At 46.4% G+C, this 15,636-nt stretch overlaps 2 protein-coding genes and 1 long non-coding RNA gene across 4 annotated transcripts in view; 1 reads left to right on the forward strand and 2 right to left on the reverse strand.

Moving 5' to 3' along the window:
- Positions 1-645: 645 nt before the first annotated feature.
- LOC125706578 (cytoplasmic polyadenylation element-binding protein 1-like) lies at positions 646-11,052 on the reverse strand. Of its 2 annotated transcripts, none has more exons than XM_048973313.1 (12): positions 10,882-11,052; positions 10,004-10,175; positions 8,521-8,712; positions 7,570-7,796; positions 6,384-6,633; positions 5,799-5,912; positions 4,787-4,876; positions 3,720-3,856; positions 2,723-2,921; positions 2,551-2,645; positions 2,384-2,464; positions 646-2,087 (listed from the first exon to the last, which is right to left on the reverse strand). In XM_048973313.1, the coding sequence occupies exons 1-12, from the start codon at positions 10,894-10,896 to the stop codon at positions 1,977-1,979; spliced, it is 1,683 nt and encodes a 560-aa protein (XP_048829270.1). In that variant the 5' UTR covers positions 10,897-11,052; the 3' UTR covers positions 646-1,976. The 2 variants fall into 2 exon arrangements, with proteins under 2 accessions (XP_048829270.1, XP_048829269.1); XM_048973312.1 differs by having other exon boundaries at positions 4,772-4,876.
- On the forward strand, positions 10,269-13,757 carry LOC125706579 (uncharacterized). Its single transcript, XR_007382021.1, has 4 exons — positions 10,269-10,302; positions 12,301-12,404; positions 13,394-13,450; positions 13,710-13,757. It is a non-coding gene; the product is annotated as an uncharacterized LOC125706579 (long non-coding RNA).
- The window catches only part of LOC125706577 (AP-3 complex subunit beta-2-like), a 34,667-nt gene continuing 30,950 nt past the window's right edge, over positions 11,920-15,636 (reverse strand). Inside the window, 3 exon segments of the mRNA XM_048973311.1 lie at positions 11,920-13,381; positions 13,383-13,437; positions 14,176-14,314. Of these exon segments, the coding sequence (XP_048829268.1) occupies positions 13,286-13,381; positions 13,383-13,437; positions 14,176-14,314 (290 nt within the window). The 3' untranslated portion in view covers positions 11,920-13,285.

Genomic DNA, 15,636 nt, shown 5'->3' on the forward strand with positions numbered 1-15,636 from the left:
GTACCAGCTTAACGGCAATCCTGTCAGAGCGCTCCCTCTCTCTATAGATAACCAGACTTGTGGTAGATTAACTTTGATAGAGAGAATGTTTGGGTGTCACAACCAACTGACAATTCCCAGCATTAAGTGAGGCCTGTACCACAAGGACAAGTACAGACCCACCAGTACACAGGCAATCTCTAGGGGAGAGAAAAAAATATAAATCCAATTCATGGATGGCACGAACTTACGAGCTGCCATAAAGCTTGAATTACATAACCTAAGTTCACAATGGCTGGCAGTAATGAATTGACATGCTACTTTGACTCATGAAAGCATTGCATGGTTTCAGCAGTCTGTCGGCTCAAGATACAGAACGTAGTTATGTTACCGTCTATACGCCGGATCTCAGACTTTCCTACAAATTAGACAAAGGCAGACTTGAACGGATCTGCCTGTACAAGCCATAGGATCAAATGCCATCACCTGAAATCACAGAAAGCTCTCATATGGGCATATCTAGGGACAGTTAAAGTAGCTGCCGGTAGGAATGGGTGAAAAAGTGCTAGCGGTAATACTTCCATTACCAAGTAACGGCATGTGTCACTGGCCTAAATGCAGGAACCCAACGAACATGGGCAAAGCCAAACAAACAAGGAGCCAAAGTAATGCTTCAACACCTTTATTTGTGCCCAGTCAGAACATACTCCACATCTGCAGGTAAACACAGCAAAAAGGAAAAAAAAAAAAGCCCTCAATGAGGTTGGATTTAAAAAAAGGGAGGGGGGTATGAGGGGAGAGAAAAGAAAAAAAAAAAAAAAAAAAAAAAAAAAAGCTGAGCTAGGCAACAAGCTCAGCACGAGCACAACTCAAACTGGTTCATCTGCACATAGCTTAATATATTCGAGGCTGACAGAGGAGCCAGGAAAGGCAGACCAGCATGGTTCAACACTCCTTCCTCGTACAGGAAGTCACTTCCTCATCCAAAACAGCGTCACAAGCAGCAATCGCCCACGACAGCTGCCAAGGACCCTGCCCTTCTGCTGACTAGTGTTTAAAACCACCATTTTTCCCCTTCTCCGAAGTGCAAATTAAAAAGTGCAACTACTTTAAAACTATGTACACATCTAAGGTTTAAGTCTGTTCCGGGTTGGCATCCATGAATCCAGATTGGGGTTTGAAAACACGGCAACCTGACTTGTGGCAGCATCCAGCATGGTGCAAATCAACTGGAGAACCTGCACAGGGCAATGTTTTACCGTCGTGCCCCAGTACATCTGGAAGGGAAAAAAGAAAAATCCCCAGTGTCACATGGGGAGGGGGGTAGCAATGGAAAAAGAAAAAAAGAAAAAATGGGGGAAATTAAAAAGCCGCCAGGTTGAGTCAAAATTTCCCACGTCTCGACTAAAAGTGTGTAAAAAAATTAGTAAAAAACTGCATAAAAATTTATGAAATGCGACTGGTTAATAAATGAGGCCCAACTCATCTCCCAAAGTAAAAAAACCAAGCAGGTCGCCAATGAAACGGGCCGACCTGCCGGTGCAAGGGATGGGGGAAAAATTGAAGGCACTGTACTGGATTGGGCAATGTGAAAAGGCAACGAGGCCTGCATGATCATCCGCCAACATGCATGTAAAACAAAAAGACTGCTCTTAAAAAAAGAAAAAAGGCATTTCCCCCACAATCAACATCTTCAAAGCACTGGCTGGAATCATCTAACTGCAGCCAGCTAGTCTGAGTATTTAGCCAATACGAGGTCCTTCCCAAGGCCTCACTGTGCATAGTGCCATCGTGAACGAGTAAACAGCAAAAATAGCAAGTGCAAATCGTGAACTTTCTACAGTGTTTCTTGCCCCTCCGCGAGCCCAAGTGGTGTTCCGTTCCCATGGGTGGGGGAGTGAGGAGGGGCCTGCACTTGAGCCTCACTCCATGGGGGGTGGGAGAGCCAGCGGCCGGAGGCCGAGCGGGGGAGCCGCAGTGGACGCACAGCCGGCTGCTTAGCTGGACTCGCGATTCTTCTGGTTGCGCATGAGGGGCCGGTGGTTGCTCAGGATATCCATGGAGTGCTGCCAGTGCCAGCAGGAGCGGCAGTAGTATTTAAAGCAGGCCTGGGGGGGGGGGGGGATTTCAAAGAACAGCTCTTACATCACTGCACTGGACTTCAGGACAAGGAAAAACTTCAGGGAATAGCAGCAGCCATCAGCCTTGCTCACGGGTCCTAATTGTTATGCAATTACTTTACTGGCCATGGGATTCAAACCCATGATCTTCTAGACATGAGCACACACACCCACCCCCAACGCTGCCGAGCTCAAATGACCCCACAATCCCCCATCCTATAGTGCATGTCCCCCCTTCACTACCACCTGGAGAGTGGGACAGGAGCAAAGCAAGTTCCACTCACCTGATCTCTGCAGAAGAATGGACCAGGCTGCCGGTTGCATACCTGGCACGTCGAGTCCTCCAAGTAGGGATCTATCTGCACCTGGGAGGAGAAGAGTGGGTCATGCCCAGATGAGGATGTTGGAATGTTTTAGGTGGGTGGGTGGGGGGGGGGGTGACGGCAGTTACCTTTTTAGTGAACTTGGGAGTCTTTATCTCCACAAAGGCTGCGCTGACTGCCTTCAGATAACTGCGCTGGTTGTTGAAGGTCACACGGCCAGATCCTGTCAGAGCAGCCCATTCAGAAACAGTGCCAAGCAGCAGCAAGCGTAAACAAAAGCCAGCCAAGAGAAATACTTGCCGATTGGATACTTGTGCTTGTCCGTGTCAATGCCCGCATACATGACGCCCCCAAAGAGGTCGTTCATGATGCTGGCCAGAGCTTCTGCGTTGAGCATGCCGTGCAAGGCTCCCACAAACACAGTCTTGCTGGGGTCCAGGCGCTGGGAAGGACAGCGCACGTAGTTGCTGTCGGAGATGACCCAGGGGATCACCTGTACCTGTGACAGGGGTCAGAGAGAAACCGTTTACTTCCAGCCCGCAAGATCCAGGAATGGTTCTGCCAAATCAGAAGCCAGTATGAGTGACGTTCATTTACAGTTTATGGCTGCTAGAAAGCTTGAATGGGACCAGTAACTAGACTGGTACTTGGAAAAAGGTAGCAGGACCAAAGAAATCTCATGTTCAAATGCTAACAGTGTTAGCATATCATTGCTACCAAGCTGTATGGGGGGGGGGTGTAAATTTTCCCCCCTCCTACACAATTTATACAGACCTATACAGTGTGCGTTTTATTATGAGGGATGTTATTGATATGAGAAACAATCATCCAATTAATTGGTAGATTAAGAGTGGGCGTGTATACATTATAAAAAGTATGAATTCACATGCGGCAGGAACCAAAGACATACTGCTAGGTGCAGTTTGGGCACCCCAGCTGATTGAGATGTTTTTGGGCAGTGGAATGAAGCCATTGGAGGATCTGCTGAAAAGCCACGCGCATGCAGTGAGAACGTGTGCATAAAGTAGCAGTGTGCAGTGACAGCACTACCCACTGTAACACTGCCCCTCTCAATGCTAGGCTTGCCCAATATGCAAAAAAGTTAAACAATTTCATGCACATGGGACTGCCATATTGTAAGGATGCCGATATTCTTTGAAATGAACCTACCAGACCAAGCCACACTAAAACATCGTCATAGCAAACAGTTTAGAAAGGTTAGCAATTTTAGTGAGACCAGGATGGAGACAATACTGGGGTATTGGGGGGGTGTGTGACCTGGGGATTAAACACTTACATCTTTACAGCGCATCCTCCGGCTGGACATCTTGAAGTAATACTCGCCGTAGTCTTCAGGGTGCAGCATGTCTTGAGTGCAGGCCTGCAGCAGCCCACGCACAGAGCTCTCGGACTCGAACACCAGGTACACATAGCCTACAGGAAGAGTCAGACATCAACAGGCACGCCCACAGAACCTGTCCACATGTCCACTTACAGTTAGGAGTGGGTGAAATGGCAGAAGTGGGAGCATTTTTGGTTAGAATTACCATCCACGATAGTTTGTAAATCTAACCAAAAATTAGAATGTTAATTTAACCAGGAATTCTGCTAGTAGCATTGAGTCAGGGACTGACAACTGGTACACAAGTATGCATTACATGATTAACTGCATGCATTTGTACTAAGACAAGTGACTTTTTACCCTTTATACTAGGAATGAAGTGTACAGTCACTGTATAAAGGTTAAAATGCGTGGTCATTTATCAGAATAGTGCAAAGGCTAATAGATATTTACAATGATCAGAGATTGTCACATGCATAGCTTTAGATGGCAAATGTGTATCAGTTATGCAAGTGCCTGATGAAGTTTCGCAAACAAATGTCTACGTTTGAGATCTAGTCAGCAAGTTGTGATACTACTCTTCAGCATGCATCTTAGTGCGAGACAGATAGCACTGAGCTGTTATTCAGTCCGTTCAGGTTGCTTTGTTGCCTGCGTTTTTTGGAAGCAGCATTGCTGGGTGCCTATGGCTTTGTCCTTTATAATAGCGCTCCTTATTGCTGCATCAATATTCTGATAGCTCTGAAATGCTAACTGTAGGCACTACTGCACCAAGCCACAAAATGTCAGTCTCACCACCCACTCCTAACTAGAGCTATGGGCCACTGCTGAAAGTCAGACAGGAATCACCAACACCAGACAAACCCCATTCAGTGGAGGGACCACCTTCATACCCACACCTGGGACCCCAGTGCAGCCCTGTGCCTAAACTGATCAGCTGGCGCGCCACTGTGCCACCGAGTGCCCTGGGGGGGTAAATAAAGGAGAAGGCCTACCCACTGCAGTACCTTTGGGCATATTACCTTTGGGAGGGCAGCGGGGATGCTTGCCGTCCTTACCAGGCCACTCCACGCTCAGCGGCCCATAGGTGTGGAACGTGTGGATCAGCCCGGCTGGGGGGGGGGGGGGGGGGGGGGGGGAGTAGGTGGAGTCTGAAAATTGTCCGTTTCACGCTCACGCCACACATCATACGCACTGCAGCACAGCCACAGGCATGCTAGGTTACATGCTAACATGTTAGCACGGAAGTTCTTCACTGGGAGTGAAGATGACAAAGCTTACAATATTCAATACACAGATTTAAGTAAACCGTGGGGGAGCCACCAGAAATAAATGCAGTGAAAAGGAGTTAAAACTTTATATACTATGTTTAATAATCAGTTTAATCTTGTAAAGGAATAATTAAAGGTTTGATTAGGACAGTAAAAACGTTTTAGCAACAAACTCCATGCACTATAAATGTCTGCACAGTATGACGTATGGAGAAGTGTTGCTGGTAAGCTGGACTAAGATCAGGCAAGATCTGAAGGTGCACAACATGTGATGTCGGTATTAATATTACCCCACACCTATTTGGAGCAGTATAGTACATTTAAGTTTGATTGAGGTTTGTAACCTACGGCCTTTAAGACAAAGGCTAAAGGGAAAAAAAAAATTAAAAAAAATAAAAAAAAAGTCTAACCTGGTGAATTTAAACACATTACTGGAAAAGGAAACTGACGATGTCATTTAAACATGCTGCACCTGATCTTGTTTGGTGAAGTAAGAAGTCAGATAAAGTCTGGCACACAACTCATTTCCAGTTAATTATCTGTACCTCTCCAGATTTGTTTAAGTGAGAATAAATCCTGCAACGTACATCAGTTTGAGCGAAATTGTTTGAAGTTTAACATGACAAATTTGAGTTGCAATTAGTGCATCTCTTGGAAAAATTTAGGTTTTATCTTGGGGGGGGGGGGTGTGAATGGGTAAATTTCCATTTTATGCAGATACCTTGACAGCAGGTGTTACCATTAAGACTCGGCAAGCACCCACCTTCAGTGATATCCCAGGGCACGCCGCCCAAGAAGACCTTGCAGGAGTACAGAGGGTTTTTGTAGTTGCGGGGAGGCAACTGTCCACTCCAGGTGAAGGTGGCCTCATTCACAGCTGCAGGCAGAGCAGAGAGCCAGTGACAGGGCAGAGCGCGACAGGGGCCACACATGCATTCCACTGCTGTTCAGCACCCGACAGGGTATCTGTATACCCATTTACAGTTACTCTTTTTTCCCCCCCTGTTGATAATCAAATGTTAGATACAAGGGATTGATTCAGTGTGTCATTCAGGTTTAGATTGTCCATGATTATACATTTTTTTTATGTAGACGTCCAGGACTATGCTTCAAAAACCTTAGTATTACCTGGAATGGAGCTTGGGAACTTCAGTTTGACAAGTCTTATCAAGAGGGATGCAAACAGGAAGGTCCCAGTGACATTTATGGCCAACAGGAAGCATAGTTTGAATAAAAGGTAAACACCACTGCTAGCTACAACTGCTGCAGTAATCTGAATTATTCCAGTTAAAAGGAGAAAATGAACAAAAGGGCCAAGTCATTAATCAGAAGTGCCCCCCCCAGTTACCAGCAGCCTGCCGATGCAGCCTTGCCTCCCTCTCAATGCTAAAGGGGCCATCTGCCGACTCCAGCAGGTCCCAGTTAGGCCACATGGAGGCGCCGGGCCAGCGCTTGGCCAGTGTGCCTGCAGCACCAGCACCAGGGGAGGTGACCATGGGTGAGCCGTCCTGCTCCAGATGGGAGCCCAGGCCCAGCTTCAAGGCATCCTTCTGCAGGCCAGACAGCAGGGGCAGCGGCGGGGAGATCCTGAGGGAAGACTGCCAGGGCAGAAGAGCCATTCAACAGTGAAGGGGGGGGGGGGCACAGCCACTCCAGGATGGGTGACTTTAGGACACAAGACAACGTATTCACAAGGTGAAAGCGGATGATTCACTAATATTAAGTGAATCAATGCAAGACGCACCACAGGCCCCGCACTTAGGCTAAATTCCATTTGAAGTCAGAAATTACAATTGCAACACCCCATCAAGTTGAAATTCCTACTCAAAATTCCAGGATTCTACACAATCCAAGCTCTGAATTCAAGATGGCCGTGCCCAACAGAAGTTACGGCAGTTTTATGCTGTTTATTAGCACTTGCGTCTTATTTGTGACTCTTTAAAATCAGTCGTACACACAGTACTATCCAAGCTCTATCGTGGACATGGTGCTACGGTGTTTTTATGCAGTGTCATGTGCTGTTATTCATGGATACGGCTGACAAATAACCAGGCTAGAATTGAGGCCCGTTTCAGAAAGCAGGATTTCTTGCTTAGCCAGATTTAAGGTAGTCCGGGCTAAATGCAAGTGAACGAAGATAAAGGCTATTTAAACTGGGGTACCTTAAATCTGACAGGTTATACGGCTAAGCAAGAAATGTTGTTTTGAAAACAGGTTACTTGTACTGCAAAATGGCTTTCCGACTTGCTGTACTGGACGTGGTTAACTTGGGCGTGACGCCATTTCAAGCTCAGACTTCCGACTGAGGCAAATGGAACAACGTTATCTAAAGCAACTGAGAAGAGGGAAGTGATACACACTCCTTGGGATTCAAATCCACAACCTTTGCATTATTAGCACAAGGCTCTACTTGTTGAGCTAGAGCAGCACCTACATTGCCCTGCAGCATGTGGTTTATTGGTCACCAACACCATTAGTTTCAGCTACAAGCAGTTGAGAATAAAAACCAACTAGGCCTGGGTAGGGTCACTTACAAGCAGGTCACACAGGTGATCAGAGCTGGAGCTGAAGCCGCTGGTCTCCGAGTCGGCAGGACTGCTGGAGCGAGAATCCAGCAGGGAGCGCGAGTCCAGGCGGCTGTTCAGCCGTGCCATGCTGGGGAACTTGTCCAAGAAGTCCGCTGTGCCCAGAGGCTCATGGGAGGGGAAGCCCAGGGGCTTGCCTAAAATGTGGCTTAGAGGGCTACTCAGCATCCCAACACCTAGAGGGCACACGGGAAGCCATGCGGCGACACCGTAACAGAGGCAAGGTCATGGCAACAGATCTGAACTGCTTGGCAAACTGGCTGCCAGTGTCACGGCACATTTAAGTAAAGGCACGGTGTGCTGAAATCTGTAGTTAAAAGGTACAGGGAGCTCCGATTCAAAAACACCTTCAGACTGAAGTTCAGCAAGATTACTTCATTTCACAACATATTAGCATAGCGACAACTTCGTAAGTAGGTCATGCCATCCCAGATGGATTAAATCAGCACAGAGCAGAAACCCCAAGACTACATGTGTGTAGAGCATAGCATGGAAGATCTGAACACTCCCCAGCACCTGATAGCCAGACAGGACACCATAGTTAGTCCAGGGAAGGAAATTAAGACCTCCTTTCAGACGGGGACAGCAGCTAGCTAACAGCAACACGATCTTCCTGCCCCTAGCAGCATGATACAGACTTTCATGCAAGAGTACCATCTGCTAATTTCAGACATTCAGATCTGGGCTGAGAAAAAGCCACATATCCAGTAGATCCTTCTAGAACAGGAACCCAAACCAGATGCAAGCAAGTCCAGTAAAAAGGACAGTGCAGAAGGCTTGTTCAGGAATGCATGCTAGCTCACACGAACTTCAGAAACCACCCTTACACAATTAGTCCAAATACTAGTTTGTGCTCAAAACAGCCCCTTTCAGAAGGGGGTTTTCACATTGGGTACTCACCAGAGGGGGTGCTTGAATGGGTGTTGGGGTCGGGGTCCTGGCTGCTCCAGGGGCGGTCCCACCCTGACAGGCTGAGGGAGTGCAGGCCCAGGCCTAGGTCGTGGATATCAGGCAGCACCCGTGATGGGTCCGGGCCAGTGCTGGGGAAGAGCATCCTGCTTCTCACAGCAGCCGAGTCCGAGTCCTGCAGCTCTGTGTGGGTGGGGGGAGGGGGGGTGGAGAGGGAGCGTCAAGCAGGCAGGCTGCACCAGCCAGGGGGGGGGGAGCTTTATTTTTAAAATCCTCCTGGCACTGATGAGAGGGCCAGCCATCTCCTTCGGCCCCTGGGGTGTGCCAGTGAGTTTGGAAGCAGCCTGGTGACCACACCTGCTGGGGGGGGGCAGTGCCACCTGCAGCCATCGTGCATGCAAACACACAGAACAAACCAAATGCAGCACTGTCCCACCCCCAAAAACTCCAGAACTGGAGAGAATCCAACAACCAGTCCTGACTCAGCAGCACTTGTGCGAGCAGGAAAGCCGTACCCTGGGCTGCGGTGATTTTATTTTTTTTGGGGGGGGGGGGGGGGGGGGGGTAGCTCACTATCGGACAGTCTGGATATCACCAGTCAGTCATTTACAAGCAAACACTATGCATCACCACACCCAGATGACCAGGGTCTGGGACAGCCAGACAATTCTTAAGTCAGGACCTATTAAGATACCATGGGGCTGTAGCATGAGGTAACAACCACACCTAGCGGTTGATCTGTACAGGAAACGAGACCCCAACCTCTGAATAACAAAAATTAAATTTTAAGGGGGGTACCAACCTAAATACCAGCCTCTTTTGCGCATCAAGTTGATAGAAGATGGCAGAGCGGGCGCATAAAAATTCCAGAGCCCAGAACCCCATGACACAATCCCCATAGTGACAGCATGACACCCATTTATACAAACCACTTTGATGCAAATAAACTAAGCCCCACACACTCATATGCCACCAAGAGATATTGATTTAAAAATCCCCCCCCCCACACAGACACACACACACACACACACACACACACACACACACAATTATAAATGTTCACATTTAATTTCCACACACAAGATACTGGCTTGGTGTCCGGGCAGCACAGAAGACAATGCGGCAGGAGTCAAAAAGGCCCCAGGGTCCAATCCAAGGGAGCCAATACTGCAGCCACCACAGCAACAGGCCATTTGAAGGTACTGAACCACTACGAGGTTTTATTAAAGCGCATTTTGAAGAAGGAACACAGTTATACCCTCAAAGCACATCACTACTGTCATTCAAGAGCAAACGAGCAGCTTGGCCTACTATACAATTGTGTGACAATAAGCATGTCATTAAATTACTAGCATATGAAAATGCCCAATAAGCAGAAATAAGCAATTATTTTCAACATAGGGGGAGGAATAAGTAAAGAAACTAACCACAAGTCATACATCTTTATGCCTTGACAGCCATGTACAAACCTTACCTGACATGTGGTCACGCTTGGCCTTTGTGACTGGTGTGGTGCACACCCCCGTGAAATCCAAGGAGTTCCCCAACATCGTGTTCATTCTGCGGAAGACGTCCGCATTGCTGCAAGAGGACAGGGCCGGGGACTCCGTGTCCCAGCGATCTTGGATTCCAAGATCATCTTTTTGCTAATGAAAGTACACAGAAAGCCACATAAGATAACCAGACCGGGCGGCCCGTGGCAAATAGCCGCCAGGAAAGGGTCACGTGAGCACGGCTGACAGTGACGTGTGGTAGGACTTCTTTAGACGGCAGGTAAATTCACTCGAGTGTCTCAGATTATTAGAGAAACGTATCGGAAAAAGGAACCAATATTTCGGACATGGTCCCACTGCACGTCAAAGACGCTTAGTGCAGTCAGGCGGCCAAGGCCTTTACCTTCGCTCATGGCGAAGTTATTTCGTAATATTTCGAATGCTAAAATTACAATTATCAAAGGTTAGAGAAGGCTTTCCGCCTCCATCTTATTTTGTTATCTTAACTTTGGTTTACGACCGAGCTCCCAGTCAATGAAGCCACGCCGCAAACAACCAGCGCCATTAGCGATGCGAGGAAAGGGGCCTTAACAGCGATACGCAGTGCGCACCGTCAAAAAACTACAATTATTAAGCTGAAATTCAAATTCATTTGGCGACCAAACAGGCCACCCAAAACCACCAATTGTGCAAAATTAAGTCCAAACATATTTCTTACACACCAATAAACGCAGCTAACGATTAAAGTGATGTGTGTGGAAGAGTCGTGCCGTATTTATTATTTAAAACGGCGTCGCCTGCAAAGAGATTAACGGGGGAATTCTTGGAGGGCAGCGCTGCCATGTTTCTGCACACTTACCAGAGAAAAAGCCATGGTACTAATGAAGGGCAAAGAGCAGAGCAGCGCTTCGGGCAGCGGGGACGCGCGTGTGAGGCGAGCCAAGCTACTTAAGGAGGCGCGCCTCGGGGGCGGCGCTCGTGATTGGAAAAACTCGGGTCCAGGAGGGAGGGGTGGCAGCTGCAATTAACCAGGGAAAGGTGGGGCGGCGCAAGCAGCAAAGCACAGGGGAGGGCTCACTTTGGGGTGCCTGACTTTGAGATGCGTCTCTCCAGCCGGTTTTATCCTGTTTTGTCTTGCCCGTATTCTCCTGCTTGGGGAAAAGTAGTCCGAGGCCACCTCTGGTCCATGTGATAAACGTCAATTACTTGTTGATACATTGTATAGATATCGAAAAATATGGAGCTGTCTTCTGTTCGTGCGTATCTTTCCAGATTTGGCATTTATTTGCTCAATAATTTGACATCTATCTCTCCATTTTCTCAGAAATGCACAAAAAAATGAAGGGGGTACAATAGAGAACATGCTGTTAATAAATAAGTCAATCATGAAAGAATAAACGTTTAAATTATGGTTTCGTTTGTCATTTTCCAGTGCTTCCAGTATTTATCCAATTCCCCTATTTGCATGTGTGGTTCATGTGCTGGCTGAAAGCTTTAGAATTATTATAGTATAATAAACTTTGCATGACCAATATATATAATGCTCATAGTGACTGAATAAGACCAAACGATGCATATTTTAATTTTGAATATCAATGTGGGAGATTCAGTACACAATAGGCCTAAATGTTAATACTTTTATCGGATAAGTACTAATTTAGTATCAGTGTTAATGTGTTATGAACCAAACTTCAAATATGGAGAAGGCATTAAATTACTTATGAGACGATTAAATGGCTTGTCACAGTCATTCCATTTTGTTCGCCAGTCGTACACCATTTCATTTAGAATCCGAATACATCATACATTAGATTTTCTTTGCAGTTTTTCCAAACCTTTATAGACAGTGAAGTCCCGATGTAGTTACATTTCATTAACGAGAGTTTTACACTTCAGATGGGTTATAGAGGGTTTAATACCAAACAGGTTTTAATTGCAAACGTCTTTTGGTGAGACTAACTCTTTATTTGTGTTTTTCAAACCCATTCGTTTCATACTAACACAATGTTTTGCAAAATAAATAGCAATTAACAATGCACGCTCCACACACTTATCGATGTCACTGCAACGGTGCGCACTAGGTCACCAGACTGGGAAAAAGATGGGACAGAGAAAAACAGACTGGACTGAATTTACGCTCGGCAAGCAAAGGGCAACCAAACCGTGCAACATAAAGGCAGACGCACTTCAAGCCGGATGGGCGTGGTCAGACGTTCCTGTGAACTAGCCCTCCTATAACTGGAATGACTATACACCTCTTATGCCCCGATTCTTTCAGGCCAGAAGGAAGAGAAGATGCAGATGTCAAAGGATGCAGTGAAGATCACGTAATGAGTGAGGACTCAGAATATTCCAACCCCTTTAATAATTACAATTAACCAGGTATTTAAGGGTCAAGGAAATTATATTGTTTTTGAGTGTCTTTAAATGTAATACAACTCTTGCATTTTAAATGTCTGCAAGATGAATGTGTTTATCATTGTTCCAGATTATTCAGCTTTTTAAAGGTACAACTGATTAGCATGTGTGCTGCAGAATGGAGTGGGTGGGGCTGGGCTCAGGATCCAGACATTTTGTAAAATATCATACTGTCTATTCTATTTAAAACAACCTATGCACTTATGAGATTCAGGTATAGTATTATACTATGCACTATCATTCTGAGTACTGGTGACATACTGTGTCGTTCTGAATTTTGTACAGTGACATGTGTGAATAAGGATAATCAATCCTTTAGTACATAGTAATGGCACCCAGTGCACTATGTTCCTTAGTTGTGGACAAAACTGATATTGCCATATTGTTTCCATGTACATGTATGATTACTGTAACAATAATTAAATGAAGTGTGACAGTCAGGGGCTTTGTAAGGTGGGGGGGGGGGGGGGGGGTTGGGACGATTCCAAGGGCCCCTGATTGAAAGGGATCCTAATAAATTTAGAACATACCGGTAATTAGATTGGTCTGGGTTGGGGGCCCAAAATGATATGCTCCCCCTGATGACAGTAAACTTTGGTCAAATCTCAATGAGTCTATGCATTGTCATAAATGCATTGTTATACCCACACGCTCCACGTCACCCGGGCCTTTTGTTTAAACACAGTCGTTTATCAAGCTTTTTAGAGGTTCTGATTGGTTGTTGAAAATGTCAATCATTTATTATTGTGTGGGAAGTGGGTTCATATTGTGACATGATTGTGACAGTGGTTTGAGGAGATTGTGGATGGAATGTGAAGGAGGTAGGGCAGCTATCAAGCAGTCCTTCACTGTGATAGGGCTTGGAGAACGTCCTTCACCAGCATGGCACCAATCACCATCTTCTCACTGTTGATTGTCAGCTGGGCACCCCGGGTAGTCTTTTGTTTCCACAGTTACCAGGACCAGACTGCCACTGGACACTGTCTTCCCTGCGAACCTAAAGGCCAGCGGTGAGCCAGGAGTAGGAGGAGAAGGAGGGCTGAGTTAGGGAATGGAGGTTGGGGGGGGGGGGGGGGGTTCAAAGGTCAAAATTGGAAGTGAAGAAATGTGAAGGATAGGTGTGCATGTGTTAATTTAAATGTAATTCATGCATTTTTTTCAGACTGACATTTTGTGAAATAATTATACAATTATTAATTAAACAAAATTAAACATAAGAATTAAGTTAATCTGTTCTTTTTGTGGAACCATTGTTCTTTGTTCCAACAGAATACAAAGAGACCAAACTGTCTCATTTCACTCAAACCAGTAGCTAGCCAGTGATGTGCGCTTTCATGAAGAGCCCCTGGTTGCTTTGAGATAGGTGAGACACATCTGGGTAGAACAGGGCTTTGGATAGAGGAAATGAAATTGAAACTTACTGGACAGAGACATACTAGAGCTTTTTGGCAGTTTGTGGCTCAGCAGGTTAGGCCTCTGTGTCTGTGACCAGAAGGTCACTGGTTTGAATCCCATGCTTGATAGAATAGTTACATCTCTGCTGGGCCCTTGAGCAAGGCCCTTAACCCCCCCTTAAAGGATAAATGGTTGACCTTGTGATGGGATATGCAAGATGAAACCTTCCAATGTACCTGTACTCACTTGTGCATATGGAAAATAATGTATCATTTCATTGTAGAATAAGATGTCCAGTTTGTCCCCGATTTGGGGTGGGGTCTGTGTAGGGCCAGCTCACCTGGATCCCTTGTCGGACGCAGTGGACACCCGACCCAGGTTGGCGACGGAAGTGACCCTCTGCATGATGGTGAGGTCGCCCTTGCAGCTCTTGCTCAGCGTCAGACTCTCCTTAATCTCATTCATGCCCGCCAGCTGACCTGCTCAAGAAAGGGGGACAGAAAGTGAGAATGACATCAAGACTCCTGAGACCCGCTATGGCCCGCTGGTGATGGCCACCCCACAGCCGGATGGCCCTTCCAGATCAGCTGGACACTGAGTGACAGCAAAGTACCAGTACTCATTCTGCGCTCCAACTTTCAGGTCCAGAAAGTACAAATCCAGACCAATGTTTTGTTTTAGCCAACCAGCTGAGTACTGTGTAACTGTGACTCCTTATACTCAAGTGGTTGGTTGAAACAAAACTTTGATCTGGATTAGTACTTTCTGGACCTGAACTTTCCACCTCTGAATGTAATGCATTCACCAGAACTTGCTCTTTTTTCATAGAAGAAGTTGTCTGCGAAGGGCTGCCACCTGTAGCAGCACCCAGGGAGCTGGGGGTTAAGGGCCTTGCTCAAGGACCCACAGGCTGAGGCTGGGTTTGAACCTGCGACCTTCTGATTACAGGCACACAGGCTTAACCCACTGAGCCACACGCTGCCCCATTACTTGTGTGAATAACACTGTTAGTGAGCCCCAGACGAGGCATCCAGAACTGTGCCTCAGTAAGATCCCAAACATGAAAGCCACTTCTTATTCTTTGACTATATACGGCTTTGAGTTGCAGTTTCAGTTCTTACGTGCCTGACCTGTCTTGTTCTGTGTAAAGCCATTTGTTTCGGATAGACACTATTTTGCATTGCATTGCATGTCTGCATATTTCGAAATTTCGCTTCTCTTGATATTTGAGTTCTCAGGTCGTAATTACAGCCGAATCTTACATTGAAGTTACACATTTTAGATCACCGTACTCGCTGTGCAGGCTGCTTCATCTGTGAGCCTTATACATAACCAAATTATGTTTAAAATGTAGTGCAAAATGAATACTAGGATTTGGACTCCCAAAGCATTTTGACCCCATTCCAGTCTCTGTAGTGGGTCTTAAGGTTTCAGCTGCATTAAAGGCCATGGTAGTCTTCAGTGCAGTATTTTTCACTTTGGGTCATCCAGTTAATACATTCCAGTTAAATTTCAGTGAAGCCTTGCATTCTGGATGCACAAGATGCACAAGTTGACTTTCAGGGTACTGGTTCAGGTAAAAGTATGGGGCTGTAAGTTGTTATGGGATGTGGGGGGATTGGTGGTGGAGACTGGGAGCAGAGGACCAGGTGAGGTGAATCTGTGTGGTATTCGTCAGGTGATCCTTAGACGCTTCTCTATCATTGTTGGATAGTGTTTATATAGGAAATAAAACCAAGCATATAACAAGGAACGCTGCCTCCACTCAACAGGTTGCTATGCTACAGCAGAGAGAGGGTAA

The sequence above is a fragment of the Brienomyrus brachyistius genome, chromosome 13, assembly GCF_023856365.1.
Source record: "Brienomyrus brachyistius isolate T26 chromosome 13, BBRACH_0.4, whole genome shotgun sequence".
NCBI lineage: Eukaryota > Metazoa > Chordata > Actinopteri > Osteoglossiformes > Mormyridae > Brienomyrus > Brienomyrus brachyistius.